This window comes from Electrona antarctica (assembly GCF_951216825.1).
Source record: "Electrona antarctica genome assembly, chromosome: 19".
Classification (NCBI taxonomy): Eukaryota; Metazoa; Chordata; class Actinopteri; order Myctophiformes; family Myctophidae; genus Electrona; species Electrona antarctica.
The window spans coordinates 36,403,681-36,423,041 of record NC_136800.1 but is presented as its reverse complement, the minus strand read 5'-3'; the positions used below and the strand labels follow the sequence as shown (position 1 = coordinate 36,423,041).

General features: G+C 43.0%; 1 protein-coding gene across 3 annotated transcripts; it reads right to left on the bottom strand.

The window, feature by feature from the left end:
• Positions 1-219: 219 nt before the first annotated feature.
• On the bottom strand, positions 220-18,893 carry lrrcc1 (leucine rich repeat and coiled-coil centrosomal protein 1). 3 transcript variants are annotated; one of them, XM_079529475.1, is made up of 21 exons: positions 18,821-18,893; positions 16,976-17,022; positions 16,123-16,328; positions 15,921-15,986; positions 15,634-15,801; positions 13,158-13,324; positions 12,484-12,690; positions 12,098-12,291; positions 10,577-10,748; positions 10,227-10,375; positions 8,547-8,751; positions 8,182-8,321; positions 6,521-6,722; positions 4,728-4,913; positions 4,123-4,297; positions 2,420-2,583; positions 1,824-2,032; positions 1,484-1,511; positions 1,206-1,315; positions 838-973; positions 220-630 (listed from the first exon to the last, which is right to left on the bottom strand). In XM_079529475.1, the coding sequence occupies exons 1-21, from the start codon at positions 18,839-18,841 to the stop codon at positions 514-516; spliced, it is 3,069 nt and encodes a 1,022-aa protein (XP_079385601.1). In that variant the 5' UTR covers positions 18,842-18,893; the 3' UTR covers positions 220-513. The 3 variants fall into 3 exon arrangements, with proteins under 3 accessions (XP_079385601.1, XP_079385600.1, XP_079385602.1); XM_079529474.1 differs by lacking the exon at positions 1,484-1,511 and having other exon boundaries at positions 1,206-1,343; positions 18,821-18,892; XM_079529476.1 differs by lacking the exons at positions 1,484-1,511; positions 18,821-18,893 and adding an exon at positions 18,416-18,695 and having other exon boundaries at positions 1,206-1,343.
• Between the last annotated feature and the right edge of the window lie 468 nt (positions 18,894-19,361).

Sequence of the window (19,361 nt, the reverse complement as noted above, 5' to 3'; positions counted from 1 at the left end):
AGGGGTGGGCAACTTTGATGGAGAGAGGGGGCCACTAAACCTCCACACTCAATCCAGGGGGGCACATTTTTTATCTACACTCTTAATAGTAGTAAAAATAGCACTCAAATAGCCCGTAATAGTCACAAATGTAATGATAAAGGGATAATTATTCATTGTAAAAAATAATAATGCATTCGTACAGTTAGTGATACATATTAACTTTAACGACAACTGGGCTGTAGTAATAAAAACGGGTCAAATATAACATTTATTCTGTAAATGACACACAAATACAATAACATTTTCAGAGTTGTTCTTCCTTGGCTTAAATTCAGTTCGTTATTAAATTAATATTCTTTACTAGAGAGTAATGTACACGGTATACTAAAATACACCAACAATAATTCAATTTCAGAAATAGAAACAGATAATACATAAATAGACAACCATCTTTCACACGTTCTCTGTTCATATAAGCTCAACAATTGTGGCATATTTAGTGATTTGAGACTAAACTGTAACTAAGTCATTTCACATGTCAAAAGTTTTTAAAACTGTAGTGAGACGTCTCATCTTCTCCTCCATCATTTTCTTATTAGTTTCTGTCTCTTCGAGGAGCTGACGCATCTCCTCTTCAACTTCAAACACCTGAGGAACACACACACACACACACACACACACACACACACACACACACACACACACACACACACACACACACACACACACACACACACACACACACACACACACACACACAAGCTGCTACAAAGAAAGCGAACACATTTTGTGGTGACATTGCATCACATAACTGAACCCAAATAATACTTGTGTTTACGTAAGGCATTATCATACCCTCTGATTGGCTTGTTCAATCCGTTTCTGTTTGTCATTGGCCAGTTGTAAGAGCCCAGCTTGGTGAGAGGCCTGCACAGACTCCAGCTGTCGACGGAATGCATCGTCCACGCAGTGTAACTTCTCCACTGCAACTCTTAAGAGGCACAGGAGAAACAATTCATTTGTGATTTTAACAAGAAATAGCACATGACTGCAAAGATAATGTGTACCGATTTACGCCTTTTAGCCTCTGCAGTTGAGGCAAATAAAGGCAGTGGCCACTATTAAGAGGAAATATGGTATATACTATATAGGTATACTGTGAACATAAATACCGGTGCTGTAAATATTACATAATAAATATGGTAGAAATTCTGTGAGCCTACTTGTGGGCTTCTGTTGCTTTGTTCCTTTCCTCTACCAATGAGTGTTCCTTGGAGTCAAAGTTCTCCTTCATGCGCTTCACCTGGCTCTCCAGATGAGTCAACAGCTCTGCCTTCCCCTGCCACTGCTTACTGGAAGCACTGGGAGCACAGACACACACCACAAAGAGATGTTATACAGTCTCCAGATGAGTCAACAGCTCTGCCTTCCCCTGCCACTGCTTACTGGAAGCACTGGGAGCACAGACACACACCACAAAGAGATGTTATAACAGCTCTGCCTTCCCCTGCCACTTCTTACTGGAAGCACTGGGAGCACAGACACACACCACAAAGAGATGTTATACAGTATGAAAGATATAGTACTGATAGTCTGACGTCAAAAACCACACCCTGTGGATCATGACGATTTTTTTCCCTCATTCAAATATCCAATATATACATTAAATCACGTAAATCACAAACTCTGTTATTTACTCATATGGTAAGAACTTAGCATCAACTGGCAGTGAGAAAGTACAAATTAAGAAAGAAAATGAAAAGGCCGCCTACAAATCGACTACAATTCTCAGGCATAGGGGTGTGTGTGTGTGTGTGTGTGTGTGTGTGTCTGTCTCTTGCCTGTAGACACGGTGGGCCTCCACCAGCTCCAGCTCCTTGTCCTCTAGCTGTTGTTTGAGCTCCTCCTTGCGCAGGCAGAGCTGCTCCACCCGCTCGCTGAGCTCAGTCAGCGGCGCCGTCTCCTCCTCCAGCTGCTGGCGGAACTTCCTCTGGGCCTGGACAGACTCCTCGCGCAACCTCCGGATCTGCTCGTCGCGCTCCTGCAAGGCCTTAGGAGGGAGAGAGAGACACCCATACACAGAGAGGAAGAGAGAGAGGAGGTGGAAGGATTCATTAATTCAATTCAATAGTTTGTTGTGAGAGAAAAACACAGTTGACTTTTCTTGTGACTTCTCAAAATAACATCATGGAAAACAAAGGTAATGGATCGCACACAGTGGTAAGAGTAAATTTCAATTCTATTTATTTTCTACATAACTAAGAGACATAATTTACTCTTGCCACTGTGTGCGATCCATTTGTTTTCCAGAAAAACACAGTTGCCATGAGGATGTCAGTGCTTTCAGGATGGAAAGCAACTATGACAAAGAGGGAAAAATTCCCAACAGAACCTAACAGAAACCTTTTGCAAGGCTCGTTGATTTTAGACTTGCTACCTCTTTCAGCTTGCGGATTGTCTCTGTCTGGTCATCAATGATCTTGGCTTTGATCCGGAGGGTGTCGTTGTCCCTCTCATTCTGTTTCTTCTGGGTCTCCAGCTCAGTGCCCAGAACCTCGATTCTGGCTTCCAGGCGACCACGGTCCTGGGCCAGTGACACTCCTGCCAAACAGCCAGAATGTTTGGTCATTTCGGGGGTTGACATGTCTGTGTAGTGTGTGTGTGTGTGTGGTCAGTGGTGTGTTCCACATGACCACTAGATGGCAGCAGCTCTAGCTTTTCCACCTAAGAATCTTGATAATGACACTGCAGTGCAATATCTTAAGATTTTTGCAGTGCTTTGTGGGTGCTCCAATTGCTTGTAAGAAACTCAGTGTGCCTGTGGCCGATATGAAGAGTCCAACTAGAGCAGTGCAAATGTGTGTGACCGAGAGAGACGGCAAGTTCTTTAACTACCATGATTATTAATTAAGTCGCTTTTACATGTTTATTGTGCTCATGTAGCCTTTTATACACGTCATCCATTTTGTGATTTATATTATTATTACAATGTATATGTATGTAAAAATAAATCACACATGTGTGACGTGAGGGGCGCTCTAATCATCATACATCATCAAGTATGGTGGTCCCTTATTGGCCAAGGGTTCCCACTGACATACATATGCCGTAAATTCTCCATTCATTGTGAATGGCATTTAATGTTTGTGTTCAGACAACACAAACATTAAACACTATAGCTGTTTATAGGAGGGGCTAGCGCCCCTCAAAAATGCATTTGAGGAAGATGCACTTGTCTGCCTCCACTCACAGTGTGTCTCCCAGCCAGGGAAGCCTTAGCCTGGCTCCAGCCCCTGAATCGCTAGCCACGCCCATTAAAAAAATATATTCAGGCGATTCATGGAGTGAAACGAAATGAAAATTCAGGCTGAGTGTCAGGCTAGGGAAGCCTCCCAGTGACATGAAAAACAGAGAACATCAAAGCTTCTCGCCTGTTTTAAATGGAGTGAAAACTCAGCCGGTACATCACCACCTGAGAGTGCACCAAGACTATCTGACCTGTGATCGATGTCCAGAGGCACAGAGCTTTTGTATCCCTTTTAATAGGAGCTGGATTTCTACCATTTGTGCTGGAAACTGAGACCTGGCTGCACCTTTGCAACCCTCTGTGTGCTTTGCACTTTTATTTCAGATTGGTCAGAGTAGAGAAACAGGAGACTATGGGCAGAGAAAGAAAGACAAAATGGGAGTCTGTTTCAAACACAGCAGTCCTCACAGTCGCAACCTGTCTGTCAGGCTGTGTGCCTGGAAATAATTTTGCAAACTGCTGGACTGATCATCATGGCCAAATATCTTGTACACACTGTCAGTAGGCCACACTTCTGTGGCCTACCTCCAGTATTCCACTAATCATTTTCTCTGTGTTTTATGGGTGTATGTGTGTGTGTACACACACATGTATATTTATTTTTGAGTGGTGTAAACCACTCCTACAACTGGCTTTGTTCGTTTACGTGTCTGTCTGTCTGTCTGTCTGTTCGTACCAACAAATGAGCATGGTTGCTATGGTCACCCAGTTCACACGGGTGTGATTTCATTACGTCAGACATTACGTCAGACCACAGTTGATCAGTCTCTATAAGACCTTACACCACTCAGTTCACACGGGTGTGATGTTTGATTAGTGAGCTGTGTTCATACCTTGCTGTGCGAGCTCCTGACCCCAGATCTTCCTCTCGGCTCGGAGGCCGTCTATGATCGACTCCTGGGCTGTGAGCTGGGTTAGCAAACGTGATTTGTCCTTCTTCAGCAATTCTAGCTGCAGGCCGAGACGGCTATCCTGCGCCGCCGCGGCTTCTAGGGGCCGCAGACGGCCCTGATGAACAGACAGCAGCAAACATTAACTGAGATCGATGGCTTACAGATGGACAATTATTCAAATGGTCTTTTTGGTGGCATGACGGCATGTATTCTAGATATTGAAGACACTGTAACAGAGATAATTAAAGACAGAAGAAGCTGTTGGGTGGAAACCTTGTACTGTATGTCCAAAACGGTTTGTTGATTATTATTTCAAAAAGTTGTGAAAATAGCTGTGTGACGCGTTGTTAGCGTGGAGATCTGCAATTTTCACACTTTGTGTGACACTCTTGTATGATGAAATAAGGCATTCATTTATGGAAAAAGAAATATGGAGATGACAGGTTAGTTTGAAAAGGTTAGTCTTTGTTACCAAAGGGTAAGACATCTTTGTAGTACTAAAGGTACTGCAAGAACAAATGCACTGCAGTCTCACTATACTATACCTTCAGTTCAGTAACAGCATCTCTCTTGGCTTTGATAAGGTCAGCGATGCGGTTCTTCTGCTCTTTGACCATGGCTGTGAGCTCCTGGACCAAGGAGGCAGACTGCTTCTCCCTCTGCTGGGACAAGTCGAGGGCTGTCTTGAGATTCGACAGCTCACTGCCCAACTGGTCGCACACCTCTTTCACCTGTACACAGTATAGGCGAGAAGTGGGGGTTAACATACACAGCTAAATCCTGCTGTAATTCAAATGCAAATGATTTGTACACTTTGAGTTGCAAATATATAAAACCTGTACTGTGTACAAGGCCACAAAAAAGTTTAAAACAAGGAGAAAAGAATATTTGGTCCCGTCAAAAGCGTGTCAACCGACCAACAATTTAATCAGTCAGTGTCAAATTTGAGATCCCACAGAATGTCTAGTTTAATTGGTTTAGCGGAGGCAATCTGTAAAAAGTCACATGAATTTGAGTGGCAATCTGTATCTCCTTCACACTCTGCAAGGCTAAAAGTTTCAGAGATAAAGCGCATCAAATTGCTCCGACATTAGCACTGAGAAATGAAATTACAATTCTTGCAGAGTGCAAAATTAAATGTGTGAAAGTATCACGGTAAAACATTCAATTTAATCCTTTTATATCGAAATTGTCCTGCGGCAATGACTGACTTATCCAGTCAAATTATCCTTACTCATTCATAGCCCTCGCCTATGAGCTGGATGAAAAATATATACCTATAGGGAATTAAGTCATTTGCAACCTTTTTGACACAGTCATTTCTCCACAAGAATTCAAACATGGTTTTACTTAAACTGTGAAAATTGCCAATCTGCAATTGTTGCATACGACATTCCCAAAATAGGGACACCAAGGTTATGGTTGAATGCCAGTTGGAAGGGCCATGTCTATATTATCTACAAAGTGGGGTCCAATGGACCCCTAAGGATCCTTGGAAAGGTTCCAGGGGGTCCCCAGCAAAATGAGTTAACAATGTACAGCAGGGGTGCCCAATATAGATTGTGATCTACCAGTAGATCACAAAGGCTGTGCAGGTAGATCACATGACATGCCCTTAAAGAATATTTAATTATTCTGTGCCAGGAAGTAATTTTTTACAATAGAAACGCTGGCACCTGGTCTGCGTTTCTATTGTAATGTACTGGCAATCTGGCATGGATTGTGTTAAGGTGGCTTGATTTAAAAAGGCATGCGAGCTCAAACCCACAATTCAACATTTTTGTTTTAAGATGTTGATATTGATTTTGTATTCATCTTTAGGGCCCCAAATCACACCTTAGAAAGCGTAGTAATTCAAAGTGTATTTCAAACACAGTGTTCACCCCCCTCCCCATCTAATTATTGGACAGTATTAGGATGTTGATATTAATTTTGTATCCATCCTTAGGGCCCCAAATCATACCCAAGAAAGCACTAGTGTCTATTTAAAACATAGGTTTTTTGACTGCCATGTCTATATTATCTACAAAGTGGGGTCCATGGACCCCCAGGGATCCTTGAAAAGGTCCCAGGGGGTCCCCAGCAAAACGAGTTAAGTATAGCAACACAAAGAATTTAACCACTATAACCTTATTTTATACTTTGGCTATTCAATAATCAATCTCCAAGCTCACAGTGCAACAAGTTACAAGGCGCTGTGAGCTTATGGATCTGCTATATATGAAAGATTCGAAATCATTTGACCAAATACATATTAATGTGGGGTTCCATGGCATGGAAAAGAACCACCGGTCTACAACACAGTTTGAAAGGCTGATGTCTCTACTCTTGTCCAGACCTCAGAGAAGCGAGTAGCCTCGATGGTTAGCGCCATGCGGAACTCATCCTCCAGGGCGGCGTACTGATTCCTGCCCTCTGCGAGTCTCTCCTCCAGCTCTGCTGCCCGGCGGTCATGTCTCTGTTCCACTGAAACCACCTCGTTCGCCACAGCTTCACGGAACTCTGCCCCGCTAGGTGTTAACCGTGCCTCCAGCGCTTTTCTGTGGAGCCAACAGCGGGGATGGACAATGTTCACACCTGGACACTTTGCCAATTTTAAAATGACAGATAAGGTTGAGTGTACTGTATGCCTTAAAAAGATGTGCAACAGCAATTCCTATTTGATTGTTTAAGTTAAAAAACAGACTATAAAATGAAGAAACCTGGAACTGGTATTTTATTCCTCATTGGGTTGACCAATCCGAACTTGCACATGGGTTTTTGGGTTTTGTCCTCTCAGACTATGGGATCTGTAGACGTTGGTTGCAGTCCCATAGCCCGGATGGACGGTGGGTGGACATTGATTGATTGAAATATTTATTAACAGTTTGCAGAATTACAGTACATTTCAAGCACAAACTCAATACAAAGACTGTTAACTGTGAGTGGACGACCCAATTAAGCATTACACTTGTTTACAAGAGGGTCCACCTTGTTCAATTCATCAAAACATTTAGAGACGTACAAATAGACACTTCTATATAGTCAAAGAACAGAACATGAATTCATCATAAGGGAGGTAAAAAGGGAAAAGAAACATATACAGTGAGGGGAAAAGGGGGTGGGTGGTGGGGGGGGGGATTCTGATTTTACGGAGGCCAGTTTCGAATTGCAGCCGTCCGTAGGTGCCCTTTGAGAGCGGTTTTGAAGGAGTCAAGGGATTCGCATGTGGCGTTCCACATTTTGGTGGCATAGGAGCGAAAATAATTTAGTCCCTTGTTTGTGCCGAATCTGGGTTGTACATGGTTCGTTGCACTTCCTCTGGTGTTGTGGGTGTGGACTTCGTTAACATTAAGGAAGTATCTAGACAGGTACATGGGTATCTTGGTGGTGTATCGAATCTTGTGGACCAGACCCAATGCAAGATGCTGTACTCTGTCGTCGACCCTAAGCCACTCCAGCCTGTCAAAGTGGGCAGGGGTGAGGCCAAGTAGGAGCCTGACCAGTTTGTTTTGGGAAGTCTGGAGCCTAGTTTTAAGGGCCTTTGAGGTGCTGTGGTACCAGGAGGTGCATGCATAGTCAAAGAAACCTTGTACGAGGGCTCCTGTTAAGGTCTTCAAGGTGTTTTTGTTGACCAGTGAGGAGATCCTGTAAAGGAATCTTGTTCTTTGACTTTTTTGATTACGTTGGTGGCCATTTTATCACCGGAAAGATTAGCCTCCAGGATGGAACCTAGGTAGGTAATTTCATCTTTGCATGACGGGTGTGGACTAGTGAATAATGGCTGAGCAGTTTGTTATGAAATGAGATATGGCTCTTGTGAAAAGTTAAACACCTGGTATTAAAAAAAATCATAGCATGTGACGCGAGTAATAAATACTAGCGACATTTTGTTGAAATTATTACTTATCGTGATGACAAAAAAGTCATATTTCAGAGAAAGTAATTAATCATACTTTTGAAACCTTGACATCAGATTTTCTGTTTACCAGACTGATTGTATATCATTTTGACGTGCACCTGTGTTCTTGCTCCCTGGATGCCAGCAGTTCGTGGACTTGCTGCAGCTTGTCTTTGTGCTGGCGAACAGAGGCTCTCTGAAGATCCACTTCTCTCTTCAGAGCTGATGCCCTGTTCCCCAGCTCCTGAGTCCGTTTCATCTGAAAGATCAAAAACAACACCTGTTTTATCTGCTGTCATTTAAATGTTAAGTTCCCACAACAATTTAGAGGGAAACTGGCATACTTTGGGCACATTTATGAAAGGCGATTAATCATAATCACACTGTGCTAAAAGTGAGAAAACACATATCCTTTAAGACGTTCAGAGAAAAGTGTTATTAAGTACATTACAGTATCAACAGCTGCGAAGCTAGTGCTACTAACCTCCTCTGCCTGTTGGCGTGCCCTGAGAGCCTCTCCATGGGAGATGGTGTCCTCCAGGCTGCGCAGTGCCCTCTTGTGTTGCTCCTCATTGTCACGGGCCTGCTCCAGCTGCTGGGCCAAGGACTGACTCCTACCCTCCATCTCCTCTATACGGCTCTGTAGGCCGGAGTGCTCCGACCTCTCCTTTAGCAACAACTCTTTAAGCCTGGAAGAGTAGGAGGAAATAAGACCTTTAACAAGACAAGACGTGTATTTGCAACCAAACTTTGACAATGAGGTATTAAAAAATGGTGTGGAGGTGACACTATATAATAGACTTGGTATACTTTTCCAAGCACCACGATAAGAAGAGTAGTGTCCATGTTAAAAAAATAAGCAACATTGTAAGGTGAGTGAGAAATAAGAGAATTCTGAAGTATTCTCTGATTCAAACGTAAACTACTGGTAAGATGGGAAAGTATCGAACGGAAAGACAGGATGGAAAGAAACTGAGCACGCTCTTGCCTAATAGGCGCATGGGAGCTGTGAGTCAATGACCTCCTCATGCAGTATGAGCTCTTTAAATGTTCCATGAGCCACGAGATAAAGAGTTAACAGCAGCAACCCCTGCTCGATATCTTTAGACCACTGTAGCAGGAGTGGCAATTAAGATGGATTCATCTGTCACACATATGGCTGTCACCAACTCTCTAATTGCTGTCATGATGACAATTTATCTAAGCAAGGGGGGCAGTGCAAGCAATACCAGAGCACAATACAATACATCTACTGTACGGTACACACGGCTCCCTGTCTTCATCTTCACAGAGGAGTGACACTTTAGCACTCCAGGGTCTGACATATTTGGATGAGACGGTGATATTTGGAGGAACTTAATTATAGATAATCATACCCTGTGGCTTAAATAAAAAGATACAGGCTCAGCCAGAATGAATAGATGATTTGCCTTTTTTGTGCTAAATATCACACTTATCACAGGAAACTGCCTTCATGCTTAATTTGTTGGGGTAATGGATGGAAAGTGGACGGCTGATTTCCGAAGGAGTTTTTCGGCAGCGATGGTAAGGAATGTTAATGGCAGGCTGGATAGATATTCATTATTCAGAAACAGATGGCGAGACTCAGCCTCACGAGAGATAAATACAAAAGGATGATGAGGGGATAGAGAATCCATTATAAAGTAGACCTCTATAAAAACAACACAGATTAGTTCAAAGATTTCCTGTTCCCGTTCAAGCATCTACTTCAAATATATGGTCTTGAAACTCTCCTGTGTGTGATCAACACGTAAATGGTGCATTTCTACAGTGCTTTTCTCCAAAGTGCTTTACAACACAGGCATTCAGACATCAACGGTAGACGGGGGGGAGGGGGGTGTAACGTTTAGCATCCTGAGCTGGAGTCGAACCCCGATCTCCAACTCGGTAGACAAGGCAAGCAACAAGGCGCGCCAAGAGAGCTAGCTCCCTTGGAGGAGCGAGTTACGGCCGGGTCTTTCACAGGGTCGTTACACTGGCATACCAATAGTCTGACATACGTGGCCGGTTAAGACTCACCCTTGTCTTCCGTGTGCGGTTAGGGTTAGGTTAGGCCCTAGTGTCTGACTATTGTGTGTCGGACTGTTAGGAAGTCGGACCAAAGATATGCACCCGCGTTCCGTGTGCGCATGCATGTGTGTACCTGTCTGTGGTGTGCAAGGCCATGCTCTGGAGGTCTTTCTCCTCACTGGCTCTGGTCTGCAGGTTATTCATCTGCTCTGTAAGCTTCCTCACAGCCTGTTCTGCCTTCCAGCGCCTCTCCCTCTCCTGGTCACGCTCCTCCACAATTGTCTAGTGTACACATACAAGCACACAATAAGTAAAAGAAATTTATATTTATGTCTTTATGTCCACCTTAACCCCCTTAGAAGTCTGATTCCAGGAAATAAAAAAAATCTACAAAAGAATAGGGTTCACTGTGGAACAGTAAGTATTGAGATAACAATTGTGACAATATTGAGAACATTAAGTTACAGTTTATCTGCTTAGTACCCTGTAGGTTTCCTCCTCCACGGTGGGCTTGGTGCTCCTGGCCCCTGGGGCCCGGCTAACTACCAAGGGGCCCCTTCTCACTGGTCCTGCTGTGTCTAAATGCCCAGGGGCCTCTGTCTTCCTCTTGTGCCCAGCGCACTTTGCTCCCTTCTGTTTCTGATTCTCTTGATCACTGCACATAAAACAAATTTGAGTGAGCTTAAAAAAAAGAAAGAAAACATAAATTATTTACCGGTAAGTAGAAACCCTCAGGCAAATGTCTGGGTTTGTGAAGGTCAAGGCTGATAACTTGTTTAATTTCATCATCGCATAAACTTTTACCAACTCCGATTTTCGGGGCGAATGCCTCACCATCACCTTGATTTTGATGAGGACAGTCAGGAGCTCACTAAAGCAAAATTACTGCATCCTAAGCAGGTGTCATAAGTGGCTGATGAAGTAAGATGAGGGGGCAGAGCAAGGCAGCGCAGTCGTTCATCATGGGCTGGGGGGAGGGCTGTAATTTCTGAGAGGAGCGATTACAACCTCGTTCCAAGAGGAGGATTTATCACCTGGTCCCTGGTGAGGGTGCAGGGGCATTCGCTCTCTCTTCAAGGTACTTGGGTTGATACATGCTACACAACACATAACGACTGGGTTTAATTATTAACAGGTAGACCGTGCCAATTACTGGATTGTAAACATACATGTGCCCACAGTTAAATCAAACTAATCAATTTAATAGATTGTACACAAATAACCACTTCTTTTTTTTTTATCTTTTTTTTTTGTGGCTTTCGCCTTTATTTTATATTTTTTATGGAGGGACAGACAGTAGGCTGACAGGAAATGGGGAGAGATGGGGGGATGACATGCAGTAAAGGCCGTCGGAATCGGGAGTCGAACCCGGCCGCGGCACACTGCCAGACTGGATTACCAGCCAAGGTGCCTGGACCGCTGAGCCACAGCCCAGGCCCAAATAACCACTTTCAATAAAATAATCAATTTGCAGATGATCTAAAAGGTCACAACGTTTGTGCAACACAGTTGTTTGACTAAATATAAAATAGCATACCTATTCTGGGGAGAACTTCCAGTGGAAATAGCAGATCTATAAGCTCATAGTGACATAGGACAGATTGTATGCTCATAATGCGTTGCGTTGCGAGCTTGTAGGTTGTATGCTCATAATGCGTTGCGAGCTTGTAGGTTGTATTTTCAGCAAAAAGATTTGGTGTAGAAGAGGGACAAAAAGGAGGGGACACTGTATAGAACCCTGGGGGACATCGGTCAACTATATAGGAATTAAGTGGTAGTAGTTAGTTACTGGTTAGTCCGACTAATCAGTTTAGTCGATAAAATTATGTTGATAACCATTTTCATAGATTTTATTTTTTTTTTAAATCCAAAAATGAATAAACGAATAGAATAATCGCTCAGAAGATAATAGATCGTTACAGCCCCTATTTCCAGATAATAATTGCAATCACACTGAATGGTAGATGAATCTTCTACCTCTTATCACAAACGCTTCTAAATCACCTGTCTGATCTCCTGCCTTTAGTCGCCTTGGTGATTCTCCTGACTGTCGTGGACCGTGTTGGAATCCTGGAGCACCTCTTGTTCTCCTTCCCGCTGTCACACTCACTCTCTGACGTGTGATCTATGTCCCTCTTGGCTTTCCGTACCATCGCGTCAGAGGGGGTGGAGCTACTGGAGATATCTCTTGCAGGGTTCTGGGTGAATATTTCAGTTATAAAAGTAAACAAACATTAGATCAACAAACACTTGATTGTCTGAAGGAGTTCAAAAGGGGTTGGAATAAACAAAATGGCACACTTAATAAAATCTTGTACACTGAATGGAAACATAAGGATTTAGACAGAAGCGCTTCTAATCACAGTTAATCAGCCGGGCGGTCTAAACACCTGTTGAACCAGCTGGGACACCTGGTGCTCCAGTTTCCTGATGCGGTGCTCGCTGAGGGGCTCTGTCGTAATGGCCTTGTCAGCCTGCTGTGGTTGAGAGTGCTGATGTGTGACAGCATCTGTGCCTTCTTCTGAACTGGTCTGCTGACGGAACCGGCTCAGCATCTCGTCAATGCGGGGCGTGTTGAGAGACCCATCCTCTCTAACCTGCGATAAACACCACAAATGCAGCTTGTACATGACAAAAAATAACCCACTTTGTTACAACAGACTCTGATAAATGGGGTTGGGTGAGGGCCCTACACATGCTCATGTTTATAACCAGCACACAATAATGATGTTGAATTGTCATTCATTCCCCGCTCCAGCTGGCTTTTCCCAATTTAGTTTGTTTTTCTTTTTTACGTTCTATTATTTTTTGTAGTCAGCTTTTGCTGTATTCTGATAAGGTAACGGAGAGAAAGAATTGTAGCCTGGTTTCCAGCCCGATTTGCTGCGTTCCGTGATTTGTTTAGCGAAGAGACAAAACAAATCACGCTGGAAACCAGGCTAAGAGAATTCTGTCTACCCTACAATTGGAGGTTTAAACATGTTTGGTCGAAAAACTAAACATGATTTTGCATATCGCTTTACCATCCCAAAACCATTTTCTATACAAAACACAAGGGAACTACCAGTTCAGTGGCACTAGCATCTGAGGAGAGGAGGAACTCCACATATTCATCCAGACCCGGAATGTCACCAGGGCTGTCCAGCCCTAGAGGTGCTGGATTCCCCAGTCGGTCCAAGCCATCCATGACAGAGACCTGCGGTAATGACTGCATAACCATGTCCCTGTACCCTGCAGTAGAACAGACACACTTATGGACACACTGACATGGATGTCCTGCAAAGTGACACTTCATTAATCTGGCCACTTTTAAGTGGGCTCTCATGAATTATGAAAATCACGTAACCAAGGATAGCGGTCACATTCATGTAGTCAGAAATACCGTGTCAGAAATATGCAGGAGCAAAGATAAAAAAATGTCCGTTGAACTCTCACAATGCCGCTGAAATGGAGGATTTCTGTTATTTTCTACAGTTTCACATCATGTAAGTTTGGTTTGTTACTTAAATTACATTTGTCATTCTTTCCAAAATACTATGATTTGTGACCTCTATGTTGAATTGTGAGCAACCCTGTTTACAGTAGATCTTGTTTGCCAGCAGTTGGCCACAACATATGTTTTGAACCATACCTTTCTTTTTCGATCCCACAATTTTTATAACCCATTTTTTCACTGGCCAGTCCTTGCACTGGCCAGTGCCCTTGTGCAAGGACACACTGTGATTGGCCACTAGCCACTTTGAGTGGCAGTCGGGGCAAACGCTCTCGCCAGAACATGATTTACTAATCTGTCGGGTTGCAACTCCAACAGGGCTCAGTCGGCTAAGCAAACTTCGTACCGTTCAACACGGCAACTTGCGCGCTTTAGCGTGCTCGGTGGTGTCTCTTGTGGCTCAAGTTCACTTGAGACGGCATAATACTACTAGTAGGAGGGGTGCATGACCATTTACTCAAACATGCTACACTCCCTCTGCCAACCTGGGGAGAGCAACACTCTCCTCATGCTTCCTTTACTTCAATGCATGAGGAGTTCAAGCCGCTTCTTTTCACCTGACAGGGGGTAGTTTCCCCAGTTGGACTACCACGTAGAAGGAACATGTTATTCCAACCAGTTCCTTTCCCCTCCATCAGGCGCCCCGCTGGCCAGGGGGAGGCAGTTTAGAGAACAGGATTATGCATGTATTTTGTGAGGGTACCTACCCTAGAGGCCACGGGGAGAACACGCAAACTCCACACAGAAAGCCCTTTTGCAAACCCCACCTAGGATCTTCTGAATTTGGATTTGGGTCTTCAGAAAGTTGCAGGTGTTTGAAAGTTGCAGTTGTTTGACCCCAACATTATAGGATAATCTCTTTTATCCTATAATATACATTTTCTAAGGCAACTTCTGGTTTACAAAAATGCATTTGTTATGTATGACTTTACATACTGTATGTCCTTATAAAATGCCTCAAACCTTTTGTCAGAATTTTAGTCAGAACTCACACTGCATCTACGCAATGTACTAGTGCACAGACATTATGATGGATAGATTAGACTGTACCCACAACAGGTACTCAGCTTAATCTTGAGTAATTACATTTAGGGCTTTTACATTAATAAATAACTGCTGCCAAATCAGCTGTGTAATCAGATTCCAATTCTAGCTATAAAACAACGGCATAATCACCACCATTTTAATAAGGGCATTTTGGGGAGACCGGGGACATCATTTAGATTAGAGACTGTGATTAAGTGATGTTTCCACAGAAATAAATGTATAGAAGAGGAAGTAATCAATCCATGTGGACCTAAAGTGGGGCATTTATTAAATATGAAGATGCATTGGTTATATGGCATCCCTAGCAATAAGCTTCATCAGGTCCTGAAGCAAAGTAGGTAGTAGCTTGTTCATAACCTGCGTATTTCTATCTATGGAACCTGTGACAGAGACCGTTGCAGGTTACTGTCGAGGGTTGCTGTAACGCAGCGGTTCCCAAACCTTTTTGGCCATGCACCCCCTGTTACCTCCTGACCTAGCTGACGCACCCCGTTACCTCCTGACCTAGCTGACGCACCCCCTGTTACCTCCTGACCTAGCTGACGCACCCCCTGTTACCTCCTGACCTAGCTGACGCACCCCCTGTTACCTCCTGACCTAGCTGACGCACCCCCCCACATGGAAATATAAATTGCATAAGCTATATACTGTAGGGACAAACATTTCCTATTTATCCACATATGCACATATATGAACCTGAATATTGCTTATATATGCAGCATAGGCTATATTCTGCATATACTTGCCATATATTGGCATAATTTGTTAATATATTTAAAATAAAACCATAGCACCACCATTAGCCTTTTCATGTTGCTCACCCCCTAGAAGGTTCTCACGCACCACAAGGGGTGCACGCACCACAGTTTGGGAACCACTGCTGTAACGTATGATTGCAATAATTTTTTCAGAAAATCCAACATTAGACATGATCTCTAAGCCGTAATGAAACCACCTTCAAGTGCCTTTCAAATGCTTTCGTAACATCTTTATACCGAACCTGGCATAGTGCAGAGAGGATTGTCTTTGCCATTCAGGCTCAGAGTGACTTCTCTCAAACTCTGCACTCCCAACATGCACTGCAGCAGGTGGTTGATGCTGTCCAGACGGTTGCTATGGAGACTGAGGTGCCTCAGCTTGTATTCCGTCCCATGGAGATAAAGCAAGCCTAAGGTGCATAAAGTTGAAAACAACATCATCGACCCGACATTTAGTTTTTAACACTTCAATCTAAACTCTAAAGAATAAATAAAAAAATAACCTTTGTTCAATCGATATTCAACTCACCCGTGAGGCTGCTTATCTGATTGTAGGACAAGTTTAATCTTGTCAGGTTCACAAGGCCATTAAGTCCTTTAGTACGGCAAGAGGACAAAAACAGCTCATAAAACAGGGACAATGGTATCGAAAGTAAACACAAGACACACTAATGAAGATGCCCCAAAGAACACCCACAATGCTAAAACATGCTCTATCTGTCAGGACTCACCTTCAACCTTGGTGATTAAGTTGCAAGATAAATTCAAGGTTCTCAAGGATGCCAGAGAGCTAACACCCTCGATGCGTGAGACACGATTGGAGGAAAGGTCTAGGTGTCGCAGATGCCAAACTGTGGTTAGTCCCTCTATCCTTGGAATGTGGTTGCAGTGCAGATTGAGTGAAGTTATAGTGGGAGTAAGAGGAACCTCCAACAGACTAGAGAAAAAACAACAGGCAAACGCCTTTGTAACAGCTGTGGTGAACAAAAAAGATCTAATAGGATCGCCCCTATCCAGGACGGGGGCATGTCATACTCATAATAGGCAAATATTTGAACAGGCGAACGTTCAGCAACAATAGCAGATCTGCAAGCTCACATTTCACAACATGTCGCAACTAATTGTAATATGAGCTAAAGAGATTTAGTGTAGATTGAAAAAAATCTAACTTGTGCAAAGTGAGGGGCGCTCTTATCTTATCATCATACATCACATTCCGTGCATTCTCAATACAGCATGTACTTTGCTCAGCCAATCAAATCATCGCTATGGGGTGATCAGCCAATCGTCAGCCAATGTTTGTGTTCACACAAACCCTCAAAGCTGGGCATAGGAGGGGCTAGCGCCCTTCAAAAAAAGAAAGGGACCATGTGCAGTAGAGACATCTGGGGGACCCCGGCCGGTACAGTTTTTAAAAGGATTAAGATGGGTGCAGAACAGCCTCTAAATGAATACACGTCACTAGTTTTATACTTCATAGGTTTGGTACAGAAATAAAGGCAATAGTATAGCAACAATGACTCTGCAGTATTGTGATGATTGATGAAAAGGTGTCAACACTCAACAGAGGATGCAGTTGGTTACCTTGATATGCTCTTGTCAATCAGACTCAGCTCTCCATCCGCCATAACCTAATTTACAAAACTGATGTTACTTTACTTAGTTTATTTTACATTACTCGTGTAGCAGATGTATCATTATTAAATAAGTTACTACAGTTTGCCTCCAGCACCTACAATACTTTAACACCATCTATCTCTGTAACCGTTTACACATGCAGCTGCAACACCTTGTAAATTCCATAAATTCAAGTGCACATGTAATTGTTATATAATATGAATGTACTTATATACTTATAAGGGCTACAATCAACACCTCAACTGTACTGCATTTACAGGGTTGCTAGCATGGTAGCCTTGAATAAAGACACATCAAGTCATCTTTGATCCTGGCATTTGATTTGTGTATAGTATCTCAAATGCCAGAATCGAATAATCCATCAAATACATTATGATCCAAGGCTGGATGTAGCCTAAGATTTAGACTCTCCTAGATGCATTTTATCGATTTTTACATTTTCAATCTAGAGGTCTAAGCAGTAAGGCTATGGACCAGAGCTATCTAGTCTAAATCCACATCCCCCTAGCTCTGGCCCATAAGGACTAGGCAATGAACCAGAGCTAACTTCCCCCAATCTAGAGTCTAAATCCACTTCCCCCTTTGGTGTTGGACAGACATTCTGCAAACTGTTAATACATTTTTCAATCAAAAAACCGCTGAGCCCAGAGAGACTCGCTGTAAGCACTGGACCAGGGCTAGCTGAGCCCCTGCAACTCCACACATGTACAAATGCAAAATATAAAGGTGCTTACCAGGGATGTAGTGGCGCGGGGCGAGCCATCCCCCCACTTCTCTCACGTCTATTTGTTTGTTTTTTTTGGGCAAAAACTACCCTCTTGCCCCAAATGTTAGAGAGGCTTGTGCAGTGTATTAATGTTCAGTATTATTCCGTAGTTTTCCAATAAATAAGTGTTTTAATCCCGTTTGTGGCCGATTCTGGCGAAAGTTAATTCCCAATGGCCATAGATGTCATCATAGACGTAGTGGTGGTACGGGTTGTGTTATTACGCTCAACGTAAACAAAAAGTAAACGAGGGGGGACTGGGGGCTAATGGCGTTCGGCCACAAACGGGATTAAACACTTCTTTATTGAAAACTACGGACTAAGACATTGCACAAGCAGCCTCTCTAACATTTGGGGTAAGAGGGTAAGCACCTTTATATTTTGCATTTGTACATGTTCAGATAGCTCTGGTCCATATAGCTCTAATGCATCGCAACCAGAGCTAATGTTCAGACAGAGTTACAGTGGCTTGGCGGTGTCTGTCCAATTTAATTGAAGCAGAACTCTGACTGTTAAACAAATTTGCAGATCCTACTAAAACAATCTCTTGACGTTAATACGTTTTCTGTCCCATTTGTCAGTAAGAAACTGCATGTGTGCCAATTAGTCTGGGATCTTACCAACAGATGTCCATACAGAGGGGGTGACTTTACAAATGTGTTGTCAATTCCACAACAAGCTATAGCATGACTTGGCTAACTAAGTTTAGCCAACTCAGAGAACCTCCAACCATAAGAAGCTATGGGCATTCCTGCGGCAAATCTCAACGATCGTCCCAAAATGCAGTCACAATATGGTTTTAAAAAAGGACAACGACCAGTGAATCATAACTTATTGTTGTTAGACCGCCGCTCAGGTCGAATTCGCCGCTTCAGGAATTACATAATATCCTGTTTACAATGACGTATTCAGCAGTAACTTCCGGATCCATCAATAATTCATACACGCAATATTTCGTCGCGGGTAGAAAGTAATATGCCTACATTTTTACATAATTTGTAAATAATATATAAGATGAAGTATACGTATGAGTAGCTCTGGTCCATAGCTCTAATGCCATGCAACGGCAGCAAGAACAGTAGAGGTCTATTCGGAAAGAAGGTTCCTCCCCTTGGCCAGTGGTGGTGGAAAGCCTGGTGAGGCGAGGTTACTGGGTCAGTGGTGCTGACATTGATTGAGTGATTGAGTGATTGATTGAGTGATTGATTGATTGAAAATTGTATTAGTAGTTTGACCAAGGAAGATACAGGTCGATACAAAATCTGCTAATAGGATCAAACCAAAAAAAGTCCTCAATTTTCAATTCATCAAAACATTTAAAGACATACAAATATACACATCTAATAAAAAATAATAATCATCAAATACACAGTTAGAAAAAAGGGAATATAGGCTACATACTGTATAGTACAGTATAAAAAAAAGAGGGGGGGACTTTTACTTTTTTCGTTTCGAATTGCAGCCGCCCATAAGTGCTCTTTGAGAGCGGTTTTGAAGGAGGCTATTGATTCACATTTCTTAACGGCTGTTGGTAGGGCATTCCACATTTTAGTGGCATAGGAGCGA

Excerpts from the sequence above, each read along its gene's own strand:
- lrrcc1 (XM_079529475.1), bottom strand. The coding sequence starts at position 18,841 with ATGGACCAGAGCTACTCATAC. Across the intron at positions 15,802-15,920 it reads TCAGATAAGCAGCCTCACGG|GCTTGCTTTATCTCCATGGG; the intron begins GTGAGTTGAATA and ends TATGCACCTTAG. Across the intron at positions 6,723-8,181 it reads TCCAGGGAGCAAGAACACAG|AAAAGCGCTGGAGGCACGGT; the intron begins GTGCACGTCAAA and ends TTGGCTCCACAG.